Here is an 18,060-nt window from a genome sequence, read left to right on the forward strand (position 1 = left end):
AAAACGAGTGGAATGGAATTTAAGTAAATGTTGTAGGTTAATTTTCATATGCCAGCATACCTTGTTTATTGTGCTTCACCTTATTGCATTTCACAGATAATGCATTTTTTACAAATTGGACAATAGTTTGTGGCAACCCTATTTGAATGAATCTACCAGCACCATTTTCCCAACAGTATTTGCTCACTTCATGTCTGTGTGTCACATTTTGGTAATTCTTGCAGTATTTCAAACTTTTTGTTATTATTATATTTGTTATGGCAATCTGTGATCAGTGATTATGACTCACCGAAAGCTCAGATGATACCTAACATTTTTTAGCAATAAAGTATTTTTTAGTTAAGATATGTAGTACATTGTTTTTTAAAAAAAAATGCTATTGCACAATTAATGGACTACAGTATAGTCTAAATGTAACTTTTATATGCACCAGGAAACCAAAAAATTCATTTGACTCACTTCATTGTGATATATTTTGCTTTATTGTGGTAGTCTGGAACCGAACCCACAATATCTCCAAGGTTTGCCTGTAGTTCATATCCAATCAAAAAGATGTTTGCTAGAGATTACCATGTGGTTCTTTTTGTTTTTTGTTTGTTTTTTTTTTGTTTGCTTGTTTTACAAATGAGATAAAGAAATTATATGTATTGCTCTTTAGAAATGCAATACCGGTTTGCTGATTTGGAATAGTTCTTGTGGTTTTTTACTCTACAGAGCTAGTCTATTTATTAATGGTAACATTTATTATAGAATATTAAAAAAACCAGGTGATAACCAGCATTTTAGAAGGTAATTTGTATGGCATAGGCATGTTTTCCTAATTCAATTCTGATATCCTCCTAAGTTTATTATTTTTTTATTTTTTTAAAGATTTTATTTATTTATTTGTCAGAGAGAGAGAGAAAGCACACAAGCAGGGGGAGCGGCAGGCAGAGGGAGAAGCAGGGTCCCCACCAAGCAAGGAGCCCAATGCAGGACTCGATCCCATGACCTGAGCCGAAGGCAGACGCTTAACCGACTGAGCCACCCAGGCTTCCCTTCCCCCAAGTTTATATTTTAAAAGTTACAATATTTGTATTTTGTAGTTACTCCAATGTACTAGCTTCCCAAGGAATTTTCAAGGGTAATTTTGGAAATAGGCAATTTCTGAACTTAATCCTTGAATAAGATACAACTTTACTTAATTCACTAGTATTCTAATCGTCTAGTTTAGAAGGATTCCAAATCTGACCTTTGATTCTTCAAAGAGTATTTTCCTATTTTCTCATGATTTTTTAGGATAAAATTGTAATTATGGGTCTAGGTGGTTAATCTTCATCTTATAGCTGAAGAAGCCAAAATAAAAAATGTTAAATAACTTATGTTTATAGAAACTTTAAGCAACAGAGTCAAAACAAATAGTTTTATTAAAATTAAACACATAATCATATTATTTTTCTATGTAAAAATGTAAAGTTTTATATAACATTCCATATCATTCCCTTAATTTTTAATATGACTTTATTTTAGAATTACCTTGGCTATTTGGACTATGAAGCATTTTAGGAGAGGTAGCTTCTAAGTTTGCACAGTGGTGAGTCTGAGATGATTCATCATTCTGGATAAATGATGGAATAAAAACTCTTTCTGGAGGTTTAAGATAGCTTCCTACTATACTATGCATTAATTCAGAATCCATTATCTGTAGAGAATAAAGGAATAATATAGTATAGCATCATTCTTTCCTATTTAAATGACAAAAATATTAGGTGAAACTTAAATACATAATCATATACTGTGGAGTTGTTTCTTTATGAAGTTAATTATCACAAGTTCAACTATAATAAGCTTATCAATACAAGAAAGAAACATGACTATTTACTGTATAAATAGTATGGACAATTCTGCCTGATTTTCAGTGAGCAAATGCCCTGGAGTGAGCATTAATTATATGGGTGGTGTGAATTTACTTGTTTCTCAGTTGATCCTAAGTTCATATACCTCTCATCAACTGAGCACTTCTCTACAACAGTGTGACTCTAGGATTCCTAGGGAAAGTACATATTCTAAAAGACAACATAGGTTTGAAACACAAGCCACCCATATAATCCAGTCCTCAAAGACTGATTGTTGAATTCCAATGTACTGGCTTCCTAAGGGATTTTCAAGGGTAATTTTGGATATATCAATCTCTGAATCTAATCATCGGATATGACACAACTCCATTTAATGTGCCAGTATTTTTTTTTTTTTTTAAGTAGGCTCTACACCCAGCGTGGAGCCCAATGTGGGGCTCGAACTCAGATGGTGAAATCAAGACCTGAGCTGATATCAAGAGTTGGACACTTAACTAACCCAAGCACCCCAATGTACCCAGCATTCTAATCATAGTTTAGAATGGTTCTCAATCTGAAGAACCTAAAATAGCTTTGTCATTCTGGGAGGTTTTATTTAATTTTAATGTTTTATTTTTTAGGAGAGCCCTTTTAACCATTTTAGCAGATAATTTTTTGGTCTAATTTTCCCCAAACCATTTATTTTCCTTTCTGTAATTTAAATACTTTAGAAAAGGGGTGCCTGGGTGGTTCAGTCAGTTAAGCATCCAACTCTTGATTTCAGCTCAGGTCGTGATCTCAGGGTCATGAGACAGAGCACTTCATTGGGCTCTGTGCTCAGCAGGAAGCCTGCTTGAGATTCTTTCCCTCTCCTTCCCCTTCTTTCCCTCCCCAAGCTCACACACACACACATACACCCTCTCCCTCTCTAAAATAAATAAATAAATATTTAATAAAATAATAAAAGTTAAATAGCCTAGGAAGATTTCTAGAATATTTGATGCTCTTTGCTCTTGGAAGGAATCATTTTTTTTTTTGCTATTGTTATTAGTATCAGCTACCATTTATTAACCATGTCTCCATCCCTCCGGGTTGTTGCTGCTCAGATACTGTCTGCTCCCCTTGGGAGATTGCATCTATCTAAGTTGCTGTTCCCTCAAAAAACAAGAGAGCAAAGTTAGTCACAGCTGGCTCACAATGAAGTAGAGGTAAGATTCCAAAGTACAGAAGTTCTGAACGTGGTTGCACATCTTCAGAGAGAGGTATGTGGCTGAAGCTATCCCAAGAACCTCAGAATTACTCAAGATATCTCAGTTTTAGGCTCCTGGTGAGTTTCTCCAATAATAAAGAGTGAAATCTTACCATTAGTCATTATACCCTGAGGTCCTTGGGAGGACTCTGCTTCCTCTTTACCAAATATAGTATTTATTTTACAAACTGCATTTTGTGCCAGTTAAAAAACAAATTCAAACTTGAGGTTTTTAATGTAAATGAAATGACTACTTAGAACATGCCAATAAGTTAAAAATAGACTACAGTTTATTTAAATTAAATTGTGTAAACACACCTTAAAGTGGGGATAAGCAGAATAAGAACCCACTGGTAGGTGAAGACAAAGAAAGGAAACAGTACAGAAATGAGAGAAGACACACTAGGATGCTCAGTGGATGGCATTGTGATAGAGGTCCCAGCTTAACCCTTACAATCTAGTCCTATGTTACAAACAAGTGCATAAACCCAGTAGAAGTTTATATACATAAAGAGCTGTGGCATTCTAGGAGAAAAACTCACTCTGAAGGAAGATGAAAGAAGTACAGAAAGCTGATCCAAAGTCAAAGCCTTACTTGATGGAGGAAGGGAGGAGTAATTTCGAGTAAAGTACAGTCATGGTCATTCTAACTCATCTCTGACCCAGTCCCATGGACTCACACGTGGGTGTTGGGAAGGGAGAGGACTGTAAGTAAAAACTGAGAAATATTTCACCAATATCTCCATAAAAGATTGGGGCATTAGCTGTCCTGCCTTGTGTGGAATGTTATATTCCAATGAAGAGGAAAGTTGCTAAAGATCACTAACATAGTTTTGACATTTTGAGGGCTCTGGTGCATTGTTAGTACTGTTCAGCGAGAGAGAGAGCAGCTGGAAGGGACATATTCATGGGCACGTATGACAGAAATTTCTAGAGAAAAAATTTCTGAAAGTAGAGAGGTGCCTAAGTCCCAACCTTCAAGGATTTTGACATATCTGGTATGGAGCCTAGCTGTAGGTCATTGAAAAGACCTCAAAAAATCCTGTGGAGCATTTCAGAGGATTTGCAAGGGGGGCAAAAGGCTGTAAAATGTGGGCCTCATCTGCATCAATAGCCTAGTAAAGCTTAGGGAAACTCAAGTTATAACTAGAACCATTACTGACAGCTTGTAAACAACCAGGGAAATGATCCATTTTCTCTATGGTATATAAAATTAAGAAGATACCTTTGTGGGCTGCAACTAAGGAGCCCCTGCATAAAGAAATACCCTCCCCCCAAAAAACTGTGCTAGACACATATACTGTACTGCAAAGCATTTTTACTTGTTCTTGAGGAAAACAATTGTTCCAAATGGCCCTTTTTAACAACCAGTGTCTATTCCTGCTAGTGGCTGACTGTGCCATCATCTCTGCATAATCCCAGAGGACTATTAGGGAGACAGCATTAGGAGACAGTCAGAGATACTACAATGGGTTCTAGGAATGGGGTACTCTCTGTTTCCTATACTGCTCTCTTATTATTATTATAATTCTCATTTTGTAAATGAAGAAATAGAGGCAGAGGGGTTACTGAAGGTCATACAACTTGCAAGTCGTGGAGCCAGGAATTAAACCTAGCCAGTTCAATTCCAACGCCTGGGTTCTTAATCACTATATTTAACAGCCCATAGTTTGGGGACATTTGCAGTTAGCCAGGTGTGAGATGATGCTGCATTTGGATTAGGGTGGTGACAATGGAGATGAAGAGAGTGTACAGAAGCAAGATGTACCTTGAAGATATAAGTGACGAACTAGATTAAGAGAAGAAATGGGAGAAATCCAGTTTTCTAGCTTAAATAACTGGGTAGCCATTTATTAAAAAAAACAAAGACCATGGCTAATACTCATAGTACTGATATGTGTCAAACACCAGTCCAAGTGTGAGACATCCAAGTTAAGATATGAAATAGGTAGTTTGATAGAAGAGTCTAAAGCTTGGAGAAGTCTAGTATAGAAACACAAAGAATGGCATTGTCAGCATATGGATGGTACATAAAACCATAGAGAATAGTATAAGTCTAGTACAGAAATATAAAGAATGACACTGTCAGCATATGGATGGTATATAAAGCCATAGAGAATAGAAGTCACTTAAAAGGAAGAGTATAAATAGAAAAGATTTCAGATAAGGATGGAAAACAAGAGAAAGAGAAACCTATGATGGAAAAGAACCAAAAAAGTATGATGTCAGAAATAAAGAGAAGAGACTGTTTCAAGGAGGGAGTAGTTTAGATTAAAAAAAAAAAGTCAACTGGGGGCGCCTGGGTGGCTCAGTCATTAAGCATCTGCCTTTGGCTCAGGTCATGATCCCGGGGTCCTGGGATCAAGCCCCACATTGGGCTCCCTGCTCAGTGGGGAGCCTGCTTCTCCCTCTCCTGCTCCTCCTGCTTGTGTTCCCTCTCTCCCTGTGTCTCTGTCAAATAAATAAAATCTTAAAAAAAAAAAGTCAACTGATTTTGAAAAGGAACAGACCACTGATGATATAATGTAGGAACTGAAGACAGTTCCAAAGGCCCCATACTAAAAGGGCAAGTAGAGGAAGAGAAACCAGCAAAAAACATAGAAATTTTATTCAAATTAGGATGTCCTTTTGCAGAGAACTTCAATTATCTGGCTTAAAATCATCCAGGACTTATAAATTGTGTCATGTCATCCATCCTGTGAGCTAACCTACCATAAGTCACAGTGCAAACAATTGTACCCATCACGCAAGTCACTTGCACAGAATCAATAATTTTCATTCTTGAAAACTTCTGTGGCAGGAAAGTACATTATATCCAATTTCACTGACTGAATTCATTATTCCCCCAAAATTCATATGTTGAAGCTCTAACCTCCAGTATTTTAGACTGACTGTGTTTGGAGATAGGGCCTTATAAAGGTGATTAAGTTTAAATGAAACCCTTAAGATGGGCTCTAATCCAATCTAACTGGTGTCTTTGGAAAAAAAGGAAATTTGGACATACAAATTATGCACAAGGGATCTTTGTGCCAGGGATCAGGAAAAGACCAAGTGAAGACACAGTGGGAAGACAACCATCTGAAAGCCAAGGAGAGAGTCCTCAGAAGAAACCAAATCTACTGATACCTTGATCTTGGACTTGTAGCACCCAGAACGGTGAGAATAAATTTCTGTTGTTTAAGCCACGCAGTCTGTGGTATTTGTTTTGGAAGACCTAGCAAATACACTGACTGCAACTTACACCTTTGTTCAACAGTGAATGAAACACAGGAATAGTGATAAGGACGTAACAACAGATGCCTAAGGTTTATGCTATTTAGAGGACATAATAAAGTTACTTGCAATTTAGAGTTTCCTACTTGAAAAGATGTGTAACAATTATGTAACTCTGCCTTGATTTATTTTCCCCCTATAATTGTTAGTAATTTCTTAAGCTTAATGAATTGAATAAGAAATTATTAATGTGCTATCCTGTATGCAATAATTTAAAATAATTAAAAATTTCCCAGCATAATCAAATGGGAGAATAAAACTAAAATCATGCTTTTGACTCATATTTAATTTATATGTATTTGAATTAGTTTCTGACCCAAATATTAGCCTTTTTACCTAAAATACTGTAAAATATTTATTCCCTTAATAGTTTATATTAAAAATGAAAGAATACTGCTATAGACTTAAGAATTAAAGTGTCATTCAAAAAATTATAGCATTGTAAAATTATAAAAATATGAGAAATTTGAATTACAGGGACATAAATACAGGGACATATAAATAACTAATCTAAAGGTTAAGGTACAATCAAATTCAGCTAACTTTAGAATACAGTGAAATACAGTCTGGTTTTCAAAAAAAAAAAAAGATTTTATTTATTTATTTGAGAGAGAGAGAGCATGGGGGCTGGGAATGGCAGAAGCAGACTCCCCACTGAGCAGGGAACCTGACATGGGGCTCGATTCCAGGATCCTGAGATCATGACCTGAGATGAAGGCAGATGCTGAACTGACTGAGCCACCCAGGTGCCCCTAGAGTCTGGTTTTTAAAAAACATTATCAGAAGACATGAACAGACACTTATCCAAAGAAGACATACAAATGGCTAACAGACACATGAAAAAATGTTCATCATCATTAGCCTTCAGGGAAATTCAAATCAAAACCACATTGAGATACCACCTTACACCAGTTAGAATGGCAAAAATTGACAAGGCAAGAAACAACAAGTGTTGGAGAGGTTGTGGAGAAAGGGGAACCCTCCTACACTGTTGAGCGGAATGCATGTTGGTACAGCCACTTTGGAAAACAGTGTGGAGGTTCCTCAAGAAATTAAAAATATGACCCAGCAATTGCACTACTGGGTATTTACCCCAAAGACACAGATGTAGTGAAAAGAAGGGTCATATACACCCTAATGTTCATAGCAGCAATGTCCACAATAGCCAAACTGTGGAAAGAGCCGAGATGCCCTTCAATAGACGAATGGATAAAGAAGATGTGGTCCATATATACAAGGGAATATTACTCAGCCATCAGAAAGGATGAATACCCAACTTTTGCATCAACATGGATGGGACTGAAGGAGATTATGCTAAGTGAAATAAGTCAAGCAGAAAAAGTCAATTATCATATGGTTTCACTTATTTGTGGAACATAAGCAATAACATGGAGGACATCAGGAGAAGGAAGGGAAAAATGAAGGGGGGGAAATCGGAGGGGGAGATGAACCATGAGAGACTATGGACTCTGAGAAACAAACTGAGGGTTTTAGAGGGGAGGGGGTGGGGGGATGGGTTAGCCTGGTGATGGGTATTAAGGAGGGCATGTATTACATGGAGCACTGGGTGTTATACACAAACAATGAATCATGGAACACTACATCAAAAACTAATGATGTATTATATGGTGACTAACATTAACATAATAAAAAAAAAGAAAAATCATTATCTTATACTTTCCTCCAAAAAGTATTAAGAGGTGACAAAGGATATATTTCAAGTTATTTAGTTTGAAATGGTGACTATATTCAAAATGTTTGAGAAGTCCATGGTACCATAAATCTGTGCAAGTCATAAATATTTGGGAGTTCTAGAATTGACAGGGAAATTTCATATATCCATTTAAAATTTAGATCAACTGCAATCTACTCATTTTATAGATGTAGGAGCCAAAGTCCAGAGACACTAACTACTAACCACACAGCTCAAGTTTCCTGCACTCCAAAATCCATGAAGCTAGAGAAAAATATTCTCTCTTAAGGACTCTGGTTGATTTATATTTATCTAAACAGAGACTACCCTAATGGAGAGTCATCAGGAAAATGCCTTCCGGAGAGAAATGAGAGCTAAGAAACACTGAATCAAGCATAGAATCATGTAATCTTAGCAAAGTCTAAGAGCATCTTAGAGGCCATCTATTCTAACCCTTGAATACAAACTTATTCTCACACTATCTTTAACAAGTCATCTAAGCTCTGCTATGTCTCCAGAGAGACAAAGCTCACTATCTTCATGCAGAATTCAAAGCTGCTTTTTCTGATTTTTATGGATTAAACAGATTTTGGGAGAAAAAAGTAGAGCTGCTATATTTATTGATATAGATGTTGCATTGAATATTGACTGTGATAGCTATTTTATTACACATTGAATTCATCTAACAAAAACTTGCTGCAGAATTTGGGATCATTTTCAAACCTCAAATTTCATCACTGTATCTGAAAAGCCTGTAAAATAGTAATCCCATCCCCTAATTGAGGGCAAAATTGATAAATCAAATGGAGATGACTCAATCATACAACTGATAACTTATTTCTGATTAAATCTCAGTAGATTTGACCAGATCCAGATTAGCACAGCTGAATACTAACTTAGGAGATAACTTTAGCATGTTCTGGTCACCAAGACCAGCAGATTCCTTTCTTCTTAATACCTTAATAGAATTTAAAAAATAATTTACTATATACACAATACATGCATGTATAGTTAAAGGAATTGTAACAAAACAGATTTCTGTGTATCTACACCTAGATTAAGAAATAGTGATAGTGCTGTGGAAGCCCTCTGTGTGCCTTTCCCATTTCTTGCTTTGAATTTTGTGTTACTCATTTTAATGCCTATTAAGTTTTATCATATTTGTACATTTCCTTATCAATATATTGTTTGGTGTTTGTGGTTTTTAAACTTTATATAAATGGAAACATACTTTTTTCATTTATCTTGTTATTTATGTTGGAACATGGAGCTGTATGATATTCATTTTCACTTCTGTATATTATTCTATCATAGAACCCAGATCTTAGAAGGCATTAATTCCAATCACTTCCCTCCAGACTCATATAATACTATGGTTCTGAAATTTTTAGTTCTATTTTTAACCAAATTAGACAATATTGCTTTGATTTATAAAATCAATGTTTGCTATGTTCACCTGTAAGTTTTCTTTGCTCATTGTGGGGGACATTATGAGGCGCTGCCTGGATTCCCTTTCAGGAATGTGAACTTTTCCCACAGCTCCTGGGAATGCTGCCAGAAAGTGGCTCTTGGCTGCTGGCCCTCTTTGGGGATTGCTTTGTCTAAAGAATACTGTCTCATCATCTAAGGTCAAGGCTCCTTCCAGGGGCAGCCCACATCCAATGAGGGTAAAAAGGCCTGACCCTCTTGTCCCAATCCAAGTCAATTCCAAAGGATCACCCCATCTCCAGAGCTCCCTGTAGTAGCAGTGAAACCTTTGTTGGGTCTTCACTGAAGCTGGACTTCTCTGCCTAATAGTACTTCCTTCCTCTCCCTTCCTCATGTATTGATCCCAAGAATAGTCTCTAATAAACGTGTATGCTCGGAACCTTAACTAGGGAAATATTCCAAAGCCAGTATTTAAAGAACTTTTCTTCAGAGAAGATTTCTGTTTGTTTCTGCTAGATCCTTAGGGCACCCCAATCCCAAGGCACCATTAAACAACTTTTATATTGAGATTTTTCTTTGGCAGTATGAATTCCAACTCCAAACCCACATGAGAATAGAATTGTGTTGAGGAGAGATTCTTTTTGTTCACTTCATCCAAAGCCAAGGATGAAACAAACAGTGTCATTCTGAAGAGCAGGTTATTTTCCCATCACTAATAGAAGTTTTTATCCTTTGGGGATCCCAGCTTTTTACACTGCAGTGTCCAAACTTACCACTGAGTATGCCCATCAGAATTTGTCCCTTGCCCCATTGAAGCAGAAATACCTCCTTAATGCCCAGGTTCTGGACCATGAGAGATCACAGAAGGTGTCCTCAGGGATAAAATGGATTCTAGGGCTCATTTATCCCTGTGGAACTGGGCCTTCTCATTACATACAGTCTCATACTTCTCCCCTTACTTTCTTCCAACTCAGCTATGCCTTTCAAAAGTTGCTTTAACATTTTATGCAGCATTTCTGTGCTCCTTACCAGAGGAGGTTTCTCTGAACATCTAATCTGTCACATTGCTTGAAACTGTAACAACTTTAGACATATTTAAGAGATACTAAACGCTTTAGACCAGTTTTAATTACACAATAGAATGAGATTTATGCTTTAAAAAGGAAAGAGAGTTTATAACTTTCCATTCAGCTAAAGTTCTCAAACCTACTCCATATTGTAAAGTTTATTCTTCTTCAATAGTAGAAAGTGAATATTATTTGGTTACTCATTAATTAAATACAGAGTTCACTAGCAGGATTCAGACAATAGAGTACCTGGTAAACAATCTGTAAACTGAGAGTAAGAAAAGCACACTATAGAGGTGTCTGGCTGGCTCAGTTGGTAGAGCATGTGACTCCTGATCTCAGGGTTATGAGTTCAAGCCCCATGTTGGGTGCAGAGATTTCTTAAAAGTGAAATCTTTAGGGGCACCTGGTGGCTCAGTCGGTTGAGCATCCTAGTCTTGGTTTTGGCTTGGGTCATGATCTCAAGGTCCTGGGATCGAGTCCTGCATAGGACTCTCTGCTCAGAGGGGAGTCAGCTTCTCCCTCTCACTCTCTCTCTGTGCTCTTTCTCTCAAATAAATAAATAAAATCTTTTTTAAAAAATAGCCCTTAATGGATTTGGAAAAATCATCATTTTGCAGCCATCATAGTAAAGATTAATTTAGGCAAGAAGCATTAATACTAATCCAAAGGTAGAAATTTTGATGGGGAGTGGGATATCAACATGGTCTTAAAGTATCTCTTCCACAGATTGCTTATAAGTTTCAAGAAAAAAAGGGGTAACTATATAAGAGAAACAGAATAACACTTGAATTGGATGATTAAAATTAATATCACCCCTAAGAGGTAAGATGGACATCATGTGCCTCTGTATGTGAAGCCCTGAAAAAGACATGTCACTTGAGCAGTATTCTGTCCAGGAATGTATAACCTGAATCTCAACATAAGAAAACATCATTAAAGCCCCAAATGAAAAACATTCTATTTTTAATAGAGGGGGAAACCATTTTCCTTAAAAAATGTCAATGTCTTAAATGACAATGACACTTCTGGGTATACCCAAAATAACTGAAAGCAGAGTCCCTTGAGAAAATATCTGTACATCCATGCTCATAATGGCATCATTCACAATAGCCAAAAGGTAGAAGCCACCCAAATATCCATCAAAAGATAAACAAAATGTATATACATAAAATGCAATATAGTTTGGCCTTAAAAAAAAAGGAATTTTGACACACACTGAAACATGGATAAACACTGAAGACATCATGCTAAGTGAAATATGCCAACCAATAAGAAAATAATGTATGATTCCTTTATAAGCGGTATCTGGAATAGTCAAGTTCATAGAAACAAAAAGTAGAATGGTGGCTGAGGGGAAGGGTAAATGGGGAGTTATAGAGATTCAGTTTTCCCAGATGAAAAAATTCTGTAGATTGGTTGCATAACAGTATGTGGTAGGGGAGACAAGTTAAAAACAAGATATGACTCAGTGGGATCAGTTCCATAACAAAAGCATACACCAAGTGTCATGGGAATACAAAAGAGAGATTATCTAACTCTTCCTGATTGATGGAGAAATAAGTAAAACCAGAAATAATTTAGAATTACAAACAGTTTTGAAAGAGGAGTTTAGGTAAATATGCCAGAGTGGACATACACACTAACTTTTGCTCCCTCTTGGAAATACACTAAAATAATACTAAAACACTTTTTAAAAAAAGATATCAACCTGCAAGGACAACAACAAAACTTTGGAAAAATAGAAGACAGATGTACAAATAGTAATAGATTGAGCTAATGCAAAAAAGGCAGTCTCCTAATCCAAGTAAGAAAAGTGACTTTTAAGTTTACTCTGCGGAACCTCCAAGTGGCTCAGGACTTAGCTGCACCTCTGTAAGTAAGAGTTAAGATAGAGCCAAACACTAGAAAACAGGATGAAAGTTTAGGTTAGTAAATTATGTGCCCAAATTCCCTTCGTCTATCTATGAAGCCAGAAGACTGCTTTACCCCCATCTGGGAAGAAGACTGGAACTTATGTTTTGTTTTTTCTAAAAGGGAACTACAGAGTTATCTCTGGATTGAGGGACACTCAGCATAGATGAGGGTAGCACCAGATTCAAGGCAGGAACATTCAGTTCTCAGAACATTGGTAGTCTAGATTATATCCAAGTGGAGATGGAAATATCCTGATGAAGGGGATATGACTAGCCCAAGTTAACAAAGATACTAAAGATGATAAAATAAATGGATTGGATGGATTTTGAGTTTCCAATCAGTTTTTTACTGCCTGACTCTGAGATTTAAGTTGTTTAATCAAGACTTACCAGACATTGAGGAAAGATATGAAAGACAGAGACCAAAACAAGCAAACAAGAGGCTTAACAGGAACACAAAATTTGGAAATATTTATTTAGTGAAGATAGAATGTTAAATCATTGAGGGACATGATAGACCCTAGTGAATTTGACTGGAGCACAGTGAATAAATGTTGGCAGTAGGGATGGCTAAAAAGGTATGCAAGGGCCAAACCATAAAGGACTTTGTACATCACACTGAAGAGTGTCTTCCATTGGATCAGGCAATGGGGAGCTAATGAAGGATATCAAGGAAAATAACATGATCATGTTTATATTCTGACAAGGTTATTCAGATGGCTATGAGACAGATAGACTGCAGGGGGAAGAACTTATTGGCAGAGGGACAAAGAGGTTACTGAAGTAATTAAGACAAGGAATAATATAGGCCTGAATTAAGACTGGAGTAGATGAGATGAACATGAAAGATACTGAGAAGATACAATCGAAAGGGCTTAACCAACTAGATATGTGAAATGGGGAAATGGGGGACAGGAAAGAATAAAAAATGCTCCCCAAATTTTCACCTGGGCAAGTGAAGAGATGGCAATGGCATTCATGGAAATAAGAAATAATATAAAAAGAGATAGAAGTCTAATGGAAAACAATGAATTCTGTTTTAGATATGTCAAGTTTGAGGTGCTGGAGACAAAACTATTCACTAATCAGACAGAAATATGGGTCTAGTGTTTAGGTAAGCAGGCTAGGTTAGATCTAGAGATACAAATTTGGTTATCAATTAGATCACCCAAGGAAAGTATAAAGATTAGCAATTTTCAGAGTGTGTGTGTGTGTGTGTGTGTGTGTGTGTGTGTGTGTGTGTGTGTCTGCATGGAAAGGGGTGGCTGAGATTCAATGCCTTTGTTCATTAGAAAGCCACTGTTATCTATCCATTGTGGTGCCCCACAGACACATTTAGGGAAAATTTTAAGAGGTTAAGAATTACAGACTTAGGAGAGAAAAAGGTGGGGCTCAGAATGCTAAAGACCACTAACATTTAGAAGACAAATGAAGGAATAAAATATCTCAAAGGTGATCAAAGAAGTGAGGGGGAAAAAGCATGAGAAAGTGGTAACAAAGGAGTCAAAGTGAGACATGTAAATATTTAGTTATCTACCTCTCATATACTATACCCTGTAGAAATAAGAAACACCCAAGGCATGGCTTTTGCTGTCAAGTAGTCTGCAATCTCACTGTTGAAAAAAGACCAACAAGAGAAAACAGGAGGGGAAACAACAATATGGCAGTAAGTCAGCACTACATCCAATAAAATTGGTTTGCTTATTTCGTACTTAAATTTTTATTGATCATTCTTTACACTCATCTTTTTAAAGTTTTATTTAAATTCCAGTTAGTTAACATACAGTGTAATATTAGTTTCACATGTAGAATTTATAGTGATTAAACAATTCCATGTATTAGTGCTCATCACAGTAAGTGTAATCTTAACCCCCATCACCTATTTCACCCATCCCCCTCACCATCCCTCTGATAACCATCAATTTGTTCTCTATAGTTAAGAGTGCTAGAACTGATACACGAGTTCAGTAAAGTCAGGATACTAAATCAATGTACAGAAATCTGTTGCATTGCTATACACCAATAATGAAGCAGCAGAAAGAAATCAAGGAATCAATCCCATTTAAATGCACCAAAAACGATAAGATACCTAGGAATAAACCTAACCAAAGAGGTAAAATATCTGTACTCTGAAAACTATAAAACACTGATGAAAGAAACTGAAGAAGACACAAAGAAATGGAAAGACAATCCATGTTTGTGGATTGGAAGAACAAATATTGTTAAAATGTCTGTATTACCCAAAGCAATCTACACATTTAATGCAACCTCTTATCAAAACACCAACAGCATTTTTCACAGAGCTAGAACAAACAATCCTACAATGTGTATGGAACCAGAAAAGACCCTATTCAGCCAAAGCAATCTTGAAAAAGAAAAGCAAAGCTGGAGGCATAACAATTCTGGATTCAACTTGTATTACAAAGCTATAGTGATCAAAACAGCATGGTACTGGCACAAAAATAGACACATAAATCAATGGAACAGAATAGAAAACCCAGAAATGAACCCACAACTATATGGTCAGTTAATCTTCGACAAAGCAGGAAAGAATATCCAATGAAAAAAAGACAGTCTCTCAACAAATGGTGCTGGGAAGACTGGACCACTTTCTTATACCAAACACAAAAAAATAAATTCAAAATGGATTAAAGACCTAAATATGAGACAGGAAACCATTAAAATCCTAGAGGAGAACACAGGCAGTAACTTCTTTGATATTGGCTGTAACAACTTCTTTCTAGATATGTCTCCTGAGGCAAGAGAGACAAAAGCAAAAATAAACTATTGGAACTTCATCAAAATAAAAAGCTTCTGCACAGTAAAGGAAACAGTCAACAAAACTAAAAGGCAGTCTACAGAATGGAAGAAAATATTTCCAAATGACATATCTGATAAAGGGTTACTATCCAAAATATATAAAGAACTTATGAAACTCAACACCCCCCAAAAAATAATCCAATCAAAAAATGAGTAGAAGACATAAGTAGACATTTTTCCAAAGAAGACACCCTGATGGTCAACAGACACATGAAAAGATGCTCAACATCACTGATCATCAGGGATATACAAATCAAAACTACAATGAGATATCACCTTATACCTGACAAAAATGGCTAAAATCAACATAAGAAACAGCAGGGGATGGCGAGAAAGGGGAACCCTTGTGCACTGTTGGTGGGAATGCAAACTGGTGTAGCCACTGTGGAAATCAGTATAGAAGTTTCTCATAAAGTTAAAAATAGAACTACCCTACCATCCAGCAATCACACTAAGACATATTTACACAAAGGATACAAAAATACTGATTTGAAGGGATACATTCACCCCGATGATTATAGCAATATTACCAACAATAGCCAAATTATGGAAACAGCCCAGATGTCCATTGACTGATGGATGGATAGAGTGGTGTGTTTGTGTGTGTGTGTGTGTACACACACACACACACACACACACACAATGGACAACTCCTGGGCCGTAAAAAAAGAATGAAATCTTGCTGTTTGCAACAACATGGACGGAGCTAGAGAGTATAATGCTAAGTGAAATAAGTCAGTCAGGGAAAGACAAATACCATATGATTTCACTCATGCCCATCATCCAGTCACCGCACCCCATTTCACTCATGTGGAATTTAAGAAACAAAAGAGATGAACAAAGACAAACAACAAGAAAACTGCTTTTTATTTTGATGCTTTCAAGATTGCTTTGGCTATTTGGGGTCTTTTGTGGTTCCATACACATTGTAGGATTGTTTGTTCTAGCTCTGTGAAAAATGCTGTTGGTGTTTTGATAAGAGGTTGCATTAAATGTGTAGATTGCTTTGGGTAATATAGACATTTTAACAATATTTGTTCTTCCAATCCACAAGCATGGAATGTCTTTCCATTTCTTTGTGTCTTCTTCAGTTTCTTTCATCAGTGTTTTATAATTTTCAGAGTACAGATATTTTACTTCTTTGGTTAGGTTTATTCCTAGGTATCTTATTGTTTTGGTGCAGTTGTAAATGGGATTGATTCCTTGATTTCTCTTTCTGCTGCTTCATTATTGGTGTATAGCAATGCAACAGATTTCTGTACATTGATTTAGTATCCTGACTTTACTGAACTTGTGTATCAGTTCTAGCAATTTTTGGGTGGAGTCTTTGGATTTTTTATATAGAGTATTATGTCATCTGCAAAGAGTGAAAGTTTGACTTCCTCATTGCTGATTTGGATGCCTTTTATTTCTTCATGTTTTCTGAATGCTGAGGCTAGGACTTCCAGTACTATGATAAATAACAGTGGTGAGTGGACATCCCTGTCTTGCTCCTGACCATAAAGGAAAAGCTCTCAGGTTTTCCCCATTGAGGATATTAGCTATGGGTTTTTCATATATGACTTTTATTATGTTGGGGTATGTTTCCTCTAAACCTATTCTATTGAGGGTTTTTATCATGAATGGATGTTGTACTTTGTCAAATGCTTTTTCTGCATCTATTGGGAAGATCATATGGATCATATCCTTTCTTTTATTAATGTGGTCCATCATGCTGATTGATTTGCAAATATTGAGCCTCCCCTGCAGCCCAGGAATAAATCCCACTTGATCATGATGAATGATACATTTAACATACTGTTGGATTCGATTTGCTAGTATTTTATTGAGAATTTTTGCATCCATGTTCATGAAGGATATTGGCCTGTAGTTCTCTTTTTTAGTGGAGTCTTTATTTGGTTTGGTATCAGGGTAATGCTGGCCTCATAGAATGAGTTTGGAAGTTTTCCTTCCATTTCTATTTTTTGGAATAGTTTGAGAAGAATAGATATTAACTCTTCTTTAAATGCTTGGTAGAATTCACCTGTGAAGGCATCTGGCCCTAGACTTTCGTTGGGAGATTTTTTTATTACTGATTCAATTTCTTTGCTGGTTATTGGTCTGTTCAAGTTTCTGTTTTTTACTGTTTCAATTTTGGTAGTTTATATGTTTGTAGCAATTTATCCATTTCTTCTAGGTTGTCCAAATTGTTGGCATATGGTTTTTCATAATATTCTCTTATAATTGTTTGTATTTCTGTGGTGTTGGTTATTTCTCCTCTCTCATTTGTGATTTTATTTATTTGGATCTTTTTCTTTTTGATATGTCTGGCCAGGGTTTATCAATTTTATTAATCTCTCAGAGAACTAGCTCCTGGTTTCATTGATCTGTTCTATTGTTTTTTCAGTTTCCATATCATTTACTTCTGCTTTAATGTTCATTATGTCCTTTCTTCTGCTGCCTTTAGGCTTCATTTGTTGTTCTTTTTCTAGCTTCTTTAGGTGTAAAGTTAGGTTGTTGAGATTTTTCTTGCTTTGTGAGGTAGGCCTGTATTGCTATATATTTTCCTCCTGGGACTGCTTTTGCTGAATCCCAAAGGTTTTGGAACATTGTGTTTTCATTTTCATTTGTCTCCATGTTTTTTTTTTTAATTTATTCTTTTATTTCCTATGGACCCATTCATTGTTTAGTAGCATGATGTTTAAGCATCATGTGTCTGTGGTCTATCCAGATTTTTTCTTGTGGTTGACTTCTAGTTTCATAGCATTGTGGTCAGAAAATATATATGGTATGATCTCACTCTTCTTGTAACTTGTTGAGG

General features: G+C 36.2%; 1 protein-coding gene and 1 non-coding gene across 3 annotated transcripts in view; one reads left to right on the forward strand and one right to left on the reverse strand.

Moving 5' to 3' along the window:
* Window positions 1-18,060, reverse strand: part of CEP57L1 (centrosomal protein 57 like 1) — an 86,189-nt gene that overhangs the window by 29,880 nt on the left and 38,249 nt on the right. For both annotated transcript variants that reach the window (XM_028104286.2, XM_028104287.2), the window contains exon 2: window positions 1,516-1,681. In XM_028104286.2, coding sequence (XP_027960087.1) covers window positions 1,516-1,678 — 163 coding nt within the window. In that variant the 5' untranslated portion in view covers window positions 1,679-1,681. The remainder of the gene's footprint in view (window positions 1-1,515; window positions 1,682-18,060) is intronic.
* Window positions 10,823-10,895, forward strand: TRNAR-CCU (transfer RNA arginine (anticodon CCU)). The gene has a single exon. It is a non-coding gene; the product is annotated as a tRNA-Arg (tRNA).

This window comes from Eumetopias jubatus, unplaced genomic scaffold, assembly GCF_037043125.1.
Source record: "Eumetopias jubatus isolate StellerSeaLion01/CBP00866 unplaced genomic scaffold, mEumJub1_p1.0 scaffold_6, whole genome shotgun sequence".
NCBI lineage: Eukaryota > Metazoa > Chordata > Mammalia > Carnivora > Otariidae > Eumetopias > Eumetopias jubatus.